At 39.2% G+C, this 18,261-nt stretch overlaps 1 protein-coding gene across 1 annotated transcript in view; it reads right to left on the bottom strand.

The window, feature by feature from the left end:
- COL4A5 (collagen type IV alpha 5 chain) overlaps positions 1-18,261 on the bottom strand; it is a 324,804-nt gene that overhangs the window by 198,196 nt on the left and 108,347 nt on the right. The window contains exon 2 of the mRNA XM_024551615.3: positions 16,516-16,575. Within this exon, the coding sequence (XP_024407383.2) occupies positions 16,516-16,575 (60 nt within the window). The remainder of the gene's footprint in view (positions 1-16,515; positions 16,576-18,261) is intronic.

The following is an 18,261-nucleotide window of genomic DNA, read 5'->3' as shown; positions in this document are numbered from 1 at the left end:
GATCGGAGACCAAAGAGAGAGGACATCGAAAGATCAGACGGTGAGACAAGAAAACCGGGAGCGCTGAAAAGACCAGAGTAAGACTGTGTTACACCCATAAATGTCAGCTCAAGACCAGTGAGCACAGGAGAGTAAGGAGACAGCACCACTGAATCCCATTGGCATTCTACCACAAAAGTTCATGCCATAAGCCCAGGGAGTCAGAATACATCAATTTAAGAAGCAGAGGCCAACAAGAAGAGTCTCACAAACAATGGGAAGACAAAGAAACAATTCCCAAATGAAAGGAAAGGAGGAAGCCTCAGAAAAATGCTAACTGAAAAAGATGCAAGTCAACTATTAGATACTGAGTTCAAAGCAATGGTCATCAGGAAGCTCACTGAGCTCTCTGAGCTCAAAGAGAACTACCAGAAACTACAAGGAAACTACAATGAACTCACTGCAAACTATATCAACATAAAAAAGGAAATAGAAACTATCAACAAGAGCCAGGAGGAAATGAAGAATACAATTTCTGAATTGAAGAACACAGTAGAAGGAATGAAAAGCAGACTTGATGAAGCAGAGGATCGGATCAGCGAGCTGGAGAACAAAGTAGAAAAAAACACCCAGAAAGAGCAAGAAAAGGAAAAGAGGCTCAGAAAGAATGAAGAGGCAATAAGGGAAATGCAGGACAACATGAAACGTAACAATATCTGTATAATAGGAATACCAGAAGGAGAAGAAGAAGAGCAAGGGATAGAAAACCTGTTTGAAACAGTAATGATGGAAAATTTCCCTAATCTGAGGAGAGAAAAAGTCACCCAAATCCAGGAATCACAGAGAGTCCCAAGCAAGAGGAACCCAAAGAGACCCAGTGCAAGACACATCATAATTAAAATGGCAAATTTCCAAGACAAAGAGAGGATCTTAAAGGCAGCAAGGGAGAAAAAGGAAGTAACATACAAGGGAGCCCCAATAAGGTTAGCAACTGACTTCTCAATGGAAACGCTCCGAGCCAGAAGAGAATGGCAAAAAATATTCCAAGTAATGAGAACCAGAGGCCTGCAACCAAGACTACTTTACCCAGCAAGGCTCTCAATCAAGATAGAAGGCCAAATAAAGAGTTTCCCAGACAAAAGAAGTGTAAAAGAATACAGCTCCACCAAACCAGCTCTGCAAGAGATGCTAAAGGGACTGCTTTAAGGAAAGGAAGGAAAAGAGAAAGGCAGAGGAACACAGGAAGGAAAAAAATGGCAATGAGTAACTACCTATCAATAATAAGCTTAAACGTAAATGGAATAAATGCTCCAATCAAAAGACATAGAATAGCTGAATGGATAAGAAACACAATTAGAAATGAGAGAGGAGAGATTACAACTGATACCACAGAAATACAAAGGATTGTAAGAAATTACTGTGAAGAACTCTATGCTAAGAAATTTGAAAACCTAGATGAAATAGACACATTTGTATAAAAATATAATGTTCCAAAACTGAATGAAGAAGCAGAAAACCTGAACAGACCAATAACAGCAGAAGAAATTGAAGCAGTCATCAAAAAACTCCCATCACACAAAAGCCCTGGACCAGATGGCTTCACAGGAGATTTCTACAAAGCATTTAAGGAAGAGCTAACCCCTATCCTCCGCAGAGTATTCGAAAAAATCCAAACTGATGGAAGACTCCCAAACTCTTTTTATGAAGCCAGCATCATCCCAATCCCAAAACCAGATGAAGACACAATGAAGAAAGAAAACTTCAGGCCAATAGCACTGATGAACATAGACGCTAAAATTCTCAACAAAATATTAGCAAACCGCATCCAGAAATACATTAAAAAGATCATCCACCATGACCAAGTGGGATTCATCCCAGGGATGCAAGGATGGTACTATCTTCGCAAATCAATAAACATAATATATCACATCAATAACTGCAAAGACAAAAATCACATGATCATATCAATAGATGCGGAAAAAGCGTTCGATATGATACAGCACCCATTTCTGATAAAAACACTCAGCAAAGTGGGAATAAAGGGAGCAGTCCTCAACATAATAAAGGCCATATATGAGAGACCTACAGCCAACATCACACTCAATGGAGAAAAACTTAGAGCTTTCCCACTAAGATCAGGAAAAAGACAAGGATGCCCTCTCTCACCACTCCTATTCAACATAGTATTGGAAGTCCTGGCCACAGCAATCAGACAAGAAAAAGAAATAAAAGGCATCCAAATTGGAAAGGAGGAAATGAAACTGTCACTGTTTGCAGACGACATGATAGTGTACATGGAAAATCCTATAGACTCCACCAAAAAACTACTCGACCTAATAAATGAATTTGGCAAAACAGCTGGATACAAAGTCAATACCCAGAAATCATAGGCATTCCTGTACACCAACAACGAAACTGCAGAAACAGAAATCAGGACAAAAATCCCATTTGATATAGCAACAAGAAAAATAAAGTACCTAGGAATAAACCTAACCAAGGAGGTAAAAGACCTGTACTCAGAAAACTACACAACACTGAAGAAAGAAATTAAGGAGGACACAAACAAATGGAAGCATGTACCATGCTCATGGATTGGAAGAATTAGCATCATCAAAAAGGGCATACTACCGAAAGCAATTTATAGATTCAATGCAATCCCTATTAGAGTACCCATGACATATTTCACAGATATAGAACAAACAATTCAGAAATTCATATGGAACCATAAACGACCCCGAATAGCTGCAGCAATTTTGGGAAAGAAGAACAAAGCAGGAGGGATCACAATACCTGATATCAAACTGCATTACAAGGCCACTGTAATCAAAACAGCCTGGTACTGGCATAAAAACAGGCACATAGACCAATGGAACAGAACAGAGAGCCCAGAAATAAACTCAAGTCTATACGGTCAATTAATATTTGACAAAGGAGGCAGAAGCATAAAATGGAGCAAAAGCAGCCTCTTCAACAGATGGTGTTGGGAGATCTGGACAGATACGTGGAAAAAAATGTAACTCGATCACCACCTTACGCCATACACGAAAATAAACTCAAGGTGGATAAAAGACTTAAATATAATTTGTAACACCATAAAAGTCCTTGAGGAAAACATTGGCAAGAAAATCTCAGACATTCCACGCAGCAACATCCTCACAGACACATCCCCTAAAGCAAGGGACATGAAGGAAAGAATAAACAAGTGGGAACTCATAAAAATAAAAAGCTTCTGCATGGCTAAAGAAAACAGCACCAAATTACAAAGAGAACCAACAGTATGGGAAAACATATTTGCTAATGATACCTCAGACAAGGGCCTGATCTCCAAAATATATAAAGAATCCACACGACTCCACTCCAGGAAGATAAACAACCCAATTAAAAAACGGGAAAAGGACTTGAACACACACTTCTGCAAGGAAGACATACAGAGGGCCCAGAGACATATGAAAAGATGCTCAGCATCACTAGCCATCAGAGAGATGCAAATTAAAACCACAATGAGGTATCATCTCACACCAGTCAGAGTGGCCAACATAAAGAAATCCACAAACAAATGTTGGAGAGGTTGCGGAGAAAAGGGAACCCTAGTGCACTGTTGGTGGGAATGCAGACTGTTCAGGCCACTGTGGAAAACAGTATGGAATTTCCTCAGAAAACTAAAAATGGAACTGCCCTTTGACCCAGCAATTCCGCTGTTGGGATTATACCCTAAGAACTCTGAAACACCAATCCAAAAGAACCTGTGCACCCCAATGTTCATAGCAGCACAATTTACAATAGCCAAGTACTGGAAGCAACCGAAGTGCCCATCAGCAAACGAGTGGATCCAAAACCTATGGTATATTTACACAATGGAATTCTACGCAGCAGAGAGAAAGAATGAGCTTACACCCTTTGCAACAGCATGGATGGAACTGGAGAGCATTATGCTAAGTGAAATAAGCCAGACAGTGAGGGACAAATACCATATGATCTCACCTTTAACTGGAACATAATCAATAGAAGAAAAAAGCAAACAAAATATAACCAGAGACATTGAAGTTAAGAACAATCTAACAATAGCCAGGGCGTGGAGGGGCGGGGACAGTGGGAAGAGGGGATTACAGGAACTACTATAAAGGACACATGGACGAAACCAAGGGGGAGGGTGGAGGTGGGGGAGGGAGGTGGGTTCAGCTGGGGTGGGGTGGAGGGATGGGGTGAAAAGGCATACAACTGTAATTGAATAACAATAAAAATTAAAAAACAAAGAACTTAGAAATGTAACTGATTTTGATTTATTGAACTTATTTCATTGGTTTTGTTTATTCTGTGATCTTTTTAAACTCATAAGTTTTAGGACCATTTTAGTATTGCCCATCAAATTTTCTACATTGACAAATCATGACATCTGAAAAAAAAATAGAGATAGTTTTACTTCTTCCTTTCCAGTCACCTTATCTTACTGTAGTGGCAATTTTTAATAGAAGTGGTGAGAGCAGACATATTTCTGATCTTAAGAGAAAGAAATGCCATCTTTCTTCATTGAGTATAAATTTAACTGAAGGGGTTTGGTAGATGCCCCTTCAGGTCAAGAGAACCCCTTAGATTCCTAGTTTGCTGAGATATTTTAGCACAGATAAATAATGAATTTTTAAAAATGCTTTCTCTGCATCTATTGAGATGTGTTATATGATTGGCTTATATTGTATTAATTTTTTAATAAGATTTTATTTATTTTATTATTTTTTTAGAGAGAGGGGAAGGAAGGGAGAATGAGAGAGAGAGAGAGAAACATTAATGTGTGGTTGCCTCTCATGCACCCCCTACTGGGGTCCTGGCCTCCAACCCAGGCATGTGCCGTGGCTGAGAATTAAACCAGCGACCCTTTTGATCACAGGTGGGCACTCAATCCACTGAGCCACACCGACCAGGGTTAAATGTTAATTTTTTAATCTTTCAATATGGTGAATTACAATTTTTGATTTTCAATTGTTAAAACCATGCATTCCTGGCATTAACCCCACTAAGTAATAATGTATTATCTACTTTGTATTCCACTGGATCTGATTTCCCAAAATTTTTTTAAGGATTTCTGCATTTCTGTTATAGTGAGGGATATTGAGTTGTAGTTTTATAATTCTCTAATTCTCTCTTGGGTTTGGGTAACAGGGCATATGATTTTCATAAAATTAGTTGGGCATCTGTTCTTATTCCTCTATTTTCAGAAACGGTTTATGAAAAATTGATATCATTTCTTATATAAATGTTTCATGTAATTCACCAGTGAAAACTTTTGGGCTAAATTTTTGTGTTTGGGGGAAGTGTTTGAGAATTCAACTTCCTTAGCAAATATAAGGTTATTAGGATTTTATTTGATTTAGTTACTTTGTCAGTTTTTTAAAATACTTTTTATTGATTATGCTGTTACAATTTTCCCAATTTTCCCCCCTCTATCCACCCTCCACCCTGACCCCCAACCCTCCAGCATCCTCCCGCTTAGTCCACGTCCATGGGTTGTATATATAAGTTCTTTGAGTCCTCTGTTTCCCATACCATTTTTTATCTCTCCCTATCTTATGACTACTAACCATGCTTCTTCTTCCCTGTACCTTTCCCCCTCTATTCCTCCCTTATCCCTCCCCACTGACATCCCTCCATGTGATGTCCATTTCTCTGATTCTGTTCATGTTCTGGTTGTTTGCTTAGTTTTTGTTTCCGTTGGTTTTTTTTAGGTTCATTTGTTGATAGTTGTGAGTTTCTTGTCACTTTATTGTTCATATTTTTTATCTTTTTTTAGATAAGTCCCTTTAACATTTCATATAATAAGGGCTTGGTGATGATGAACTCCTTGAACTTGACCTTATCTGGGAAGCACTTTATCAGCCCTTCCATTTTAAATGAAAGCTTTGCTGGATAGAGTAATCTTGGATGTAGGTCCTTACCTTTTATGACTTCAAATACTTCTTTCCAACACCTTCTTGCCTGCAAGGTTTCTTTTGAGAAATCAGGTGATAGTCTTATGGGAACTCCTTTGTATGTAACTGTCGCCTTTTCTCTTGCTGCTTTTAAGATTCTCTCCTTTATCTTTAATCTTGGGTAATATAATTATCATGTGCCTTGGTGTGTGTTTCCTTGGGTCCAACTTCCTTGGGACTCTCTGGGCTTCCTGGACTTCCTGGAAGTCTATTTACTCTGCCATATTGGGGAAGGTTTCCTTCATTATTTGTTCAAATAAGTTTTCAATTTCTTGCTGTTGTTCTTCTCCTTCTGGCACCCTTATAATTTGGATATTGGAACGTTTCAGGTTGTCCCAGAGGTTTGTCAGAGTCTCTTCACTTTTTTGAATTCTCGTTTCTTTGTTTTGATCTGGATGGATGTTTTTATTTTCCTTTTGTTCCAAACTGTTGATGTGAGTCCTGGTTTCCTTCCTGTCACTGTTGGTTCTCTGAACATTCTGCTTTATTTCACTTTGGGTACCCTTCATTTGTTTTTTTCATTTTTCGACCAAGCTCAATTAGATCTGTGAGCATTTTGAGTACCAGGGCTTTAAATTCTCTGACAGATAAGTTGGTGATCTCCTCCCTGCTTAGCTCTCTTTCTGAGGCTCTACTCTGTTCTTTCATTTGGGCCATAATGCTGTGTCTTGGCACAGCTGATATGTTGTAAGGGGGCGGGGCCTTAGATATTCACCTGGGAAGGGAAACCCTCTTTGCTGCACAGCAGCGCTGCATGTGGGGGAAGGGCCAGAGAGGGAAAGGTGTGCCTCACCTGCTTGTCTCTAGTGCACTTTTCAATGGACTCTCAGACTCTCCTGTGAAACTGGGAGCTTCTCCTACCACAGCAACCCAAGCCGTAGCCCACAGCCACCTCTGAGTCCCCTTAAGTCAGCCCTTCCCAGAAGCCTGCCGAGCTCCACAGCCAGCCCCACCCCCAATGTCTGCAGGTCACTGCCGTTTTTCTGTGTCAGCCAGCCCAGTCCACCGCCTTATATATTTGGTTGTTCTTGTTGATTTTTTCTTTAATTCCTTGGTTGTTGGAGTGCCACAGTTTGATTTTCTGGTGCTTTTGGCTGTTTATTGATTTCAGATTGGTTGTTGTCCTCCTTTTGGTTATGCAAGGAAGTGAAATGTCTCTACCTTTGCCTCCATCTTGGCTGGAACTCACTTCGTCAGTTAGTTTTAAATCATGTATGTTTCTCATGTTATTTTTCCATTTCAACTAAGTTGTCAAGTTTACTCTTGTAAAGTTGATTATAATATCCCCTTCTTATTTTTTCATGTCTGTATGATCATTCCTGATATTGGTTACCTGTGTTTTCCACTTTCTTCTCAGTCATGCTAACAAGCAATTACAAACTCTTAGCTATATAAGGACTGCTATTTTTTTCTAGTTCATATATTTCTATTTCTCCTTTTATTTCCTTACTTTCCTTATTTCAATTTAATTTGTGTGCCCTTTTATAGCTTAAGTGGGAAACTTAAATCACTGATTTTGAATCTTCCTTTTTATGATAGGTATTTGAAGCTATTTCCCATTAAGCTCTGCTTTAATTCAACCACACAATTCTCAGTATGTTGCATTATAATTATTATGCAACTTAAAATAATTTCTAATTTTCCTTGTGATTTCTTCTTTGGTCTATCAATTATTTAGAATGGTACTTTCTTTTTCTTTTCTGTTTTTTTTTTTTAGAATGGTGCTTTCTAATTTCCAAATAATTAGGGATTTTCTACAGATTTATTGCTATTGATTTCTTATTCAATTCATGTATTAAGAGAATATATACAGATGTTTTCAATCTTTTGATATTTATAGGGTGTCATTTTATGGCCCATTATACAGTGTAACTTGAAGAAAATTCCATATGCCTTTGAAAAAATTGTATTCAGTAGTTATTGGATTTAGGACTCTATATATGTCAATTAGGTCAATGTTAATAGTGTAATTCAAATCATCTATGCTTTTACTGATGTTTTCCTATTCTGTCAATGACTGAGATAGAAGTATTAGGATCTACAACTGTGAGTGTGGATTTATTTATTTCTTTAATTCTGTCAGTTTTGGCTTATGTTATGCTTTTGAAGTTCTGTTGTTATGCTCTAAAGTCTTTCAGCCTGAAATTTCTTTCAGTGCAAGTATGCTGATGAAGAATTCTGGGTTTTCCTTTTTTATTATCAGAAAATGTCTTAAATTTGCTCTTAGTTTTGGTATATATTTTCACTGTATATAATTCCCTTTGCAGATATTTTCACCTCTCTAATGATGATTTTACATTGTTGTTTATTACCCATTCATTCTTATAAGAAGTCCATGCTTAGTCATATCATTGTAACTCTGTACGTGAGTATTTTTTCTGTAGCTTCTTTAGATTTTCTCTTAATCACAGATTGTTTTTCCTAGTAGATTCATTCTGACTTGCCTGGGTGTAGTTTTCTTTGTTTTTATCCTGCTGCGGTTGTGCTGAACTTCTTAAATTTATATTTTTCTGTAAATTTATATTTTTTAACCAAGTACAGAAAATTCTTACCATTATTACTGCCCAATTAATTATTATTCTTTTTACTCATCTGATTTCCCCCTCTTGTTCTTAAGGAACTCATTTATGTTTGTATTAAATCATTTGACATTGCCTCACAGGTCACTAAGACCCCTATTATTTTCCTTCTCTGTATTCATCAGATTGGATATTTCTTCTAATATATGTTTAAGTTTACTGCCCATTTCTTCAGTCATCTCCATGGAATACTATGCAGCAGAAAGGAAATCCTACCCTTCGAGACACCATGGATGGAACTGGAGAGCTTTATGCTAAGTGAAATGGGCCAGGTGGTGAAAGACAAATACCATATGATCTCACCTATAAGTGGGACCTAATCACAAAACAAACAAGTGAGCAAAAAAGAAGCAGACAAATAGAAATAAAGAACAAATTGGCAGTGAGCAGAGGGGAGGAGGTAGGGATGAGGGGGATAACTGGGGAAAGAAAGTAAGAGGTCCTCAAGAAATATGTATAAAGGACCCAAGGACAAAGACAATGACAGGGGAGGATTGAATGTGGGGGTGGGGGTATATAGGGCAGGAGGAGAGTAATGGGGAGAAATGGGGACAACTGTAATTAAACAATAATAAAAAACATTTTTTGAAAAAACATGTGGTGAATTGCTTTTTCTTATATTTTGCTTTTCAAATATAGATTTTCTTTCTTTCTTTCTTTCTTTCTTTCTTTCTTTCTTTCTTTCTTTCTTTCTTTCTTTTTTTAGTTTCCAGTGCTCTGTTGTGATTCCCTGTTCACTCATTTTGAGCAGGTTTCCCTTTAAATTGCAAGTATATTTATCCCATTGGCTTTAAAATATCTATAATTTCTAACATCTGTATTAATTGAGAGTTAGTTTTTATTGACTGGTCTTTTGCTGACTATGGGTCACTTTTACTTGTTACTTCTCATGACTAGTAAGGTTTAATGTATACCGGACATTGTAGTTAACATGTAGACATCCAAGATTATTTTATCTTTCTCTGAAAAGTATTGAAATTTTGTTTTAGGAAATAGTTATCTCAGCTGAACTAAAACTTAAAACTCTGTTTACCTTTCAATGGACAGCAGTTAATTTATGTTCAGTTATTATAGCTTTCTAGCTGTTACTTACTACTGGGTTGTATGAATCCTCCCTTACATGTAAAGTTCAGGATTCAAACACAAATTTGTGTGGACTTCTAGTCTAGATGGAGGCATAGGTAAATGTGGTACTTGCCTCCTCACAAAACCACATCAAATTTATAACTAAACAGCAGAACAACTCTCTTTCAAAACCATCAGAAAATGAGCTGAATGGAGTCCTACAATTATGGAATTAAAGAAGAAACCACAATGAGACTGGTAGGAGGGGCAGAGATGCAGAATGGGCTGGTCCCACACTCACATGTGGTAGATAAACATCAGGAGGGATATGCAGCAGCAAGGGGTCCCAGCTCCACACAAGGCCCCCCAGCCAAGGTTTCCAGTGTCCAGAAGATAGGTCCCCATAACTTCTGGCTGCAAATACCAGTGGGGATTGAGTTGGTGGAAGACAGAAACTGCTGGAGTCTCGGTCAGTTCCTCTTAAATGGCCCATGCACAGACTCACTCCCTCTGAGCTCCAGTGTGGGGGCAGCAGATTGAAAGGCATCTGAGACTTGGGAAAGAACTGAATTGTCCAGCATCAGGCCAAGAGCTGGGGGGCAGCTTTGTCCCAGACAGAAGTGTTGGCAGGAGCCATTACTCCTTTTCTTAGCACTCCCCCAACAGCCCAAAGCTGGCAGGTGGGTGCCATATCTGAGACTCCATCAACCTGGCTTACACTGTATGCCCCACCCTGGTGATTCCCTGAGACCCCACCCAACTTTCAGGTCCACCAAAGCTGTTCCCAGTGGCTTATCCATACAAATGGTATGTCTTGGCCCAAACTCAGATTTTCCTAAATTTTCTCAAACAAGCAACATCTGGCTTCAGCAAGCCCCATAACTCTTGACAAGTGGCCCCAGCCCCAGGACTACCAGCAGCTAGCCTTGGTTCACAGCTTGGTCTCGCCTGGGCATCTCCAACACTAGCACAAGTAGCAGCCATCTGCAGATCGCTTTGCAGCTAATGTTCTGTGACTCCAGACAGAACACAAGCAGTGGCTGACTTGCACGTGCAAAAAGCAATCAAGGCTTAACTAACTACAAGAGGAGAGTGTACACAGCCTACACCAGGGTACAAGTCAAGTACCCAGGTTGGGTAATAGGGGAGGCTGTGCTACTGGACCCTACAGGACACCTACTACATTAGGCCACTCTGCCGAGTCTGGGAAATGTAGTAGCTCCATCTAATACAGTCACAGGGAGGCTGCCAAAATGAGGGGACAAATAAACAGGGCCCAAATGAAAGAAAACAAAACTCCAGAAAAGAACTAAGTGAAATGGAGAAAAGCAATATATCAGATGTAGAGTTCAAAATGCTGATTATAAGGATGCTCAAGGAACTTACTGAGGACCTCAACAGCAAAAAAACGATCCAGTCAGAAACAAAGGATACACTAATTGAAATAAAGAACATTTTACAGGGAATCAACAGTAGAGTGGATGAAACCAAGAATCAAATCAGTGATTTGGAACATAAGGAAGTAAGAAATAACCAATTGGAACAGCAAGAAGAAAAAAAGAATTAAAAAAAATGAGGACAGTGTAAGGAGCCTCTGGAACAACTTCAAGTGTACCAACATTCATATCATAGAGGTGCTGGAAGGAGAAGAGAAAGATCAAGATATTGGAAATCTACTTGAATAAACTAAGAAAGAGAACTTCTTTAACTTGGTGAAGGAAATAGACATACAAGTCAAAGAAGCACAGAGAGCACCAAGCAAGATGGACCCAAAGAGGCCTACTTCAAGACACATCATAATTAAAATGACAAGTTTAAATACACAGAGAGAATCTTAAAAGCAGCAAGAGAAAATCAGATAGTTACCTATAAGGGAGCTCCCATAAGACTTTCAGCTGATTTGTCAAAAGAAACTTGGCTCGAAGAAATTGGCAAGAAATATTTAAAGTGATGAAAAGCAAGGACCTACAATCAAGATTACTTTACCCAGCAAAGTTATCATTTAGAATTGAAGGACAGATAAAGAGCTTCCCAGACAAGAAAAAGCTAAAGGAGTTCATCATCACCAAACAAGTATTATATAAAATGTTAAAGGGTCTTCTTTTTTTTTTTTTTTAATTTTTTTATTATTCAATTTTAGAGAGAGCAGAAGGAAGGGAGAGGAGTCCCACATGTCCCACATCATTGTGAGACAGAAACATTGATCTGCTGCCTTTCACATGCTCCCTAACGGACTGTGGGATTGAACCCACAATCCAGACATGTTCCTGACAGATAATGGAACCAAGGACCTTTTGCTTTGCAGAACCCAACCAACTGGGCCACACTGTTCAGGGCTCCCTGTCCTTCTTACGCATCTCTGCATCCCCAGGTGTGAAGGCTTCTTGGAAATCATCTTGGAAAGCTTCCAGGGAGGAGGTGAAATGTCTGTGCTGGTGCAAGATTTAAGATTTTTCCATTAGGAAACCAGGGGAGCCCTTGGTCCTGGCACTGATTCAAAGGAGCAATTCCTGCTCTGCTTTGGCCGTGGGACCTGAGAGGGGGAACAGCATCCCTACTACTCTGGAGCAGGAAGCAAGGGAGTGAGTGGGGCAAATGCTCTGAGCTGACCCACCCTGGGGCAGTCACGGAATCCTGCCTTTCCCAGTCCATAAAATGTGCAGACTCACTTTTACCTCTTCACAGGCTGTGAGACACTGTGATTGCTTTGCAAACTCTGGGGCAGATTTTTAATTAGCTAGGCCCCTTCTGCCAGAGAGGGAGGGAGGGTGTGCTGAGGGATGATGCCCCTAGTTTGAGATTTCGATCAGCAATGGAGCACCTGGGGGCCTTCCTGGCAGCAGCGCCATGCCTCTTCGCACACTCATTGACATCTCCCAGCCTCAGGCTTCTCACAGACCACAATGAAGGGGAGTACATGGGTAAGGAGAGATGAAATTGGGGTGGCTGTGGCAGGGGTGATGAGGTCTGGAATGGGGGACAAGGAAAGCAAGGGTCCTTTGTTCGCTGGAATTCAGCACAGGCACAAAGAAAATACGAAGAAAGGAAGACTGGGCGCCAAGGCTAGTGAAGGACTGCGGGTGGTGGTCGGGGGAACCCATTCTCAGCCTTCCAGGATCGGACAAAGTGGGCCCGGAAGGGACTTTGACAAATATCTACAGAGCAGGGAGTGGCCATTGTCTCCTGGCTGGAAGAACCTGGAGGCCCATGGCCTCTTGCAGCTCGTGTGGTAGGCACACGGCCTGGGGGCCTCCGTGCCATAGCTGAAGAAATCAAGTTGGTTGTGGTGTCCCGAAGCCGACGCTCTACAGCGGGCCTCTTCGGGAGGCCTCCAAGAGGTCCTGCCAACCCTCCTCCGCAGCTGCAGAAAGGAGAGGGCTAAAGGAAGACACCAGACTGAGAAACAGCTCTATGTGCTCCTGTAGCAAGGCTGCACGTCTCTGCGTTCCACACACGCGGGCACCTGCAGAGGCTGGGAAGGGTCTCTCTGGTCGCACTCCATTCCCCTTCTCGGCTCGCTGAAGGCGGCGCCTGCAGGCCCGGGTACCTTAGCGGGGAGTAGGAGTGTGTAGGGCAGATTCTAGGAGGAAGGTCGAGCTTGGGAGCGAAGGTCGGAGTGATTGGCCGCCTCCCACTCCCCATTTTTAGGTGTCCATCGAGGCTGGCACAAATGGGTGGAAGCGCCTGACTCACAGGTGTTTAGAGTCATCAGCGAGATCCTCCCTTCTAGGCCTACCACTATGTCATCTGAGCATTCCCAATTCCTAGTTCTGGTGGGGTCATGCCTTGGAAGTGCGGCGATAGAACCGCATAAAGGAGTGTAGAGAGTCAGGCCGGCCCCTAAAGGGTCTTCTTTAAGAAGAAGAATAAGCCCTGGCTGGTGTGGCTCAGTGGATTGAGCACCAGCCTGCAAACTGAAGGGTCACCAGTTAGGTTCCCAGTCAATAATTGAATCTAAGAAACAAAATAAACAAACAAGCATAACATAAACATAATCAAAGATACAGTGAACATTTTGATGGTTACCAGATGGGAGGGGATCTGAGGGGTGGGTGAAAAAGGTGATGAGATTAATATAAATTGGTACTTACAGAATAGACATGGGGATGTAAAGGACAGCACAGAGAATAGAGTAGCTAAAGAATATATATGCATGACCCACTGACATGGACAATAGTGCAGGGACCGCCTGAAGGAGTGCAGGGAGGGCATCAAAGGGAGAAAATTTGGGACAACTATAATAGCATAAACAATAAAATATAATAATAATAATTTTAAAAGAATTTGTGTGGAGTTTCCAAGCAGATTTTTTGGCTCTCCCCTCTGTGGCTCCCTCATTCCAAGCATAATCCATATCAGTTTCCAACCATTCCAGCATCCTTACCTCTATCCTCTGACTTCTCAAGCCAGTAAAACTGTGGTTTCTTGTCTGGGTTCTAGCCATCCCATGCCATGCAGATTGAAGGAGACACTCAGGAGAAAAGCCACATAAATACAAACTTGCTCAGTGTACCTCCTTTCTTTCAAGGATAGAATCCTCTCTCCTTTTTTTTAATGCATTTGGTCCCTCTCCTATGCCTAACATATTAAATAGCTACCATATTTTGTCCAGAGTGTATACTTCTTATCTTAAGAAGAATTAATCTGATAAAAGTCACTGTACCAATATCAGAAATGAATCACTCTTGGTCTTTTATTTACCATTACAGAAAGCACTCTTACTACAAAACTATTCCTCTCAAACTATGTTATTCAAATAGGTGTTCTGCAAAACACTAATTGATTATTATTATAGTAGTCTCATTTATGCATGGGGTATACATTCTAAGACCCTCAAGTCAATGCCTAAAACCATGTATCATACTGAACACTATATATAGTATTTTTTCATACATACATACTTATAGTAAATATTAAATCATAAATTAGGCAGAGTAAGAGATTAACAACAATACCTAATAATGAAATAGAACAATTGTGATAATATGGTATAATAAAAGTTACATGAGCCCTGTCAGGTGTGGCTCAGTTGGGTGGAGCATCATCCTGTGGACCAAAAGGTACAATTCCCAGCCACGGCTCACGCCTACTTTGCATGTTGAGTCCTCGGTCAGGGCATGTGCAAGAGGCAAATGATTGATGCTTCTCTCTCACATCACTGTTTCTCTACCTCTCTCTGTTCCTCCTCTCTCTTCTTGCTAAAATCAGTAAGAATGTCCTCAGGTGAGGATAAAAAAAGTTATATGAATACAGTGTCTCTCTCATTCAAAATATCTTAGTATACTGTACTCACCCTTCTTCTTGTGATAATATGATGTGATACATGAAGTGAGGTGAATTATGTAGGCCTTGTGAGGAAGTGTCAGGCAACTACTGACCTACTGGTGATACAGCTACTAAGTGACTAATGGACAGATAGTGTATGCAGCATGTATACATTGGACAAAGGGATGATTCATGCCATGGACAGGATGGAGCATAACAGAGCAACATTTCATCATGCTACCCAGAATGGCACACAATTCAATAGTTACACATTTTTCATTTAATATTTTGAACATTAGTGGACTGTGGGTAAATCAAACAATGGAAAGTAAAACCGTGGATAAGGGGGGGCTGCTGTAAAAGAGAAAAGTGGGTTACATGATCAAATGTAGCTTGGGAATATAGTTTTGTAAAACAAAGAGGTTTCTTTACTCCAGGACTTTTAAACACTTTAATATGCTAGTGAACCTTTTATATCCTTACATAGAATATGCTCTTGAGATATGCCCCAAACTTTTTAATAAATAATTAGTAGCATGCATTCATTTATTCAAAAATATTTATTAAGCCCCAAAGAGTGGAGACTGGAGTTTAACCCCTTTTCTACTTACAACTCTCTTAGGGCCACAATTCACTATCTCTTTTTAATCTTCCAATTTCTTTTTTTTTTCTGTGTACAACATGGTTTGAATATCTTTTTTAAAAATTTTTATTGTTATTCAATTACAGTTGTATGTCTCTTCTCCCCATCCCTCCACCCCACCCCAGGTGAACCCACCTCCCTCCCCCACCTCCACCCTCCCCCTTGATTTTGTCCATGTGTCCTTTAACGCAGCAGAGAGAAAGAAGGAGCTTATACCCTTTGCAACAGCATGGATGGAACTGGAGAGCATTATGCTAAGTGAAATAAGCCAGACGGTGAGGGAGAAATACCATATGATCTCACCTTTAACTGGAACATAATCAATGGAAGAAAAAAAGGAAACAAAATATAACCAGAGACATTGAAGTTTAGAACAATCTAATCTTCCAATTTCAATGTGAGTAACTAATTCATATTGACTAGGTTTATTCTATTTAATCCTCACGAATATTTACTTTTTAATCATCATATGTACACAACTAGGGTGTTGTGGTGGAAAAAGTGAGATAAAAATAGATTCACTAATTATTAATTTACATGGACTAGAAAAATACATACAAAATTGCCTACCACTGTATCCAGCACACATGAGTATCCTGACAAATATTTAGTTCCTTGTTAAATGTTATTTTCCTTCCTATGTTTATTAAGTGCTTTCAACAAGATTGATAAGAGGCTAGCAAACTGTAACTCCCAGTTCAAATGCAGTCAGAAGCCTATTTTATATAGCCCAAGAGCTAAAAATGATTTTTACACATTTAAAAAGGTATTATAAAAGAAGACAGAAATATGTGACAGAGACCTTATTGGGTCATAAAACCTTAAACATTTGTTATATTAAAACATACAGAAAATATTTTATGATCCCTGAGATACAGTCTAATCCTTGCAACTATCTAAAATAAGAAGTATAGTAGACTTCATTATATTTATTAGGTGCTGAGGTAGAAATCATGTTTAAAAAAATTAAAAACATTATTTTACTGGTTTTCCTATGTTTTCAAAGGCCCATCTCAGATCTTACCTTTTCTCCTTTTACAGCACTACAGTAACACTTTGATCCTGGAGAACACCCATAGCAAGCCTATAAAGAAAGAGAAAGAGGGAAGAAAATCATTAAATGTAAACCTGAACATCAAACTGTGACTTACAGGTCAATTGAATTCAACAATCCAAACTTATAAAAATATACCAGAAAAATATCTGAAAGGCTATATACCAAATTGCAAACAGTGATTACCTCTGGGGAAGCTTTCACCTGTTCATTGTATATATTTCTGTTAGAACTTTTCACAATAAGCAAATATAATTTTTGTAAATTTTATTGTTATTTAAGTATAGTTGTTATACAATATTGTATTAGTTATATTAGTTTCAGGTGTATCATAGAGTGATTTGACATTTTTATAGTTTACAATGTGATCACACTTCATTAATTCTAGCAATCACCTGTCACCATGCAAACTCATCACCATATTGTTAACTATTTTCCCCTTCCTCTTTTTTGCCCATCCCCTGACCCCCTTCCTTCTGGCAACCATTCCTTTGGTCTCTGTTTCCATCAGACTGTTTTTTGGATTCCTCACATAAGTGAAACCATGCGGTATTTGTCTTTTTCTGCCTGACTGACTTAACTTAGGATAATGCCCTCTATATCCACCCACATTGTCACAAATGGCAATATTTCATTCTTTTTTACTTCTGTGTAACATTCCATTGTATGTGTGTGTATGTATCATATCTTTTTTATCCAATCACTTATCAATGGACACGTTGGTTGCTTCCATATCTCAGGGATTATAAATAATGCTGCAATGAACACAGAGGTGCAAATATCTTTGCAAATTAGTGTTTTCATTTGCTTCAGATAAATATTCAGGAGTGGAATTGCTAGCTCATATAGTATATCTATTTTTAGTTTTTCAAGAGATCTCCATACTGCTTTCCACACTGGCTGTACCAATTTGCATTCCCATCAACAGTGCACATGGGTTCTTTTTTCTCCACATCATTACCAAGACATCATATGTTATAATATACTTTTATACTTTTAAAGCAAAACATATATTTTACAATGAAAATAAAATCAAAAATAAATTCATGAAATATTTCTGTAATATATTTGCCACTGTGTAAGCTCTTAAAAACTCCGTTTTTCTCCTAACATCTCCTGTAAGAAATTGCCTATCATTCTACATTAGCAATAACCTTGGCAACTAGTTAAAAATGCCTTCCACTTGAAGTTGCTTCTTTTCTGCATTCATGAGTAATCATAGGGTATAAAATATATAATACTATCTTTTACCACCTTTCTTTCGTTTTCCCTACTCTCTCATCTATAGTAGCTCAAGTAGCTCTCTGTAACAGCTTCAAGCTTTATTGCCAAAGCTGTTCCCACAACCTAAATGTTCATAATAGCCACTACTAACAATTTAACTCACTCATATTAAGAACCGAGGTCCTAAAGACAGAAAAATATCCTCCTATAAAATAAGAACCTATAGGACAAGAAGACAGTAGATGACTTCTTCCATCTAGAACAATATTTTACTCTTGCCCGAAGCTTAACTGCTTAGAAAAACTAATAGTTAATTCGTTTAACACATGTAGATAGCTCAGTATTTATGCACAATAAAGTAGCATGCTTCTTATCAAATCAGAGAAAACTTTTTGTGATGTATATGACAGGAGACCCCCCAAAACAAAATTATCTTCTGGAGGATGGGCCCCTTGTAGTACAGGCTTCCAACACTAGTTGAGTGCTCTAGGA

This window comes from Desmodus rotundus, chromosome X, assembly GCF_022682495.2.
Source record: "Desmodus rotundus isolate HL8 chromosome X, HLdesRot8A.1, whole genome shotgun sequence".
In the NCBI taxonomy this organism is placed as follows: Eukaryota; Metazoa; Chordata; class Mammalia; order Chiroptera; family Phyllostomidae; genus Desmodus; species Desmodus rotundus.
Note: the sequence above shows the minus strand (reverse complement) of the source record. Positions and strands in the feature narration are given on the sequence as shown.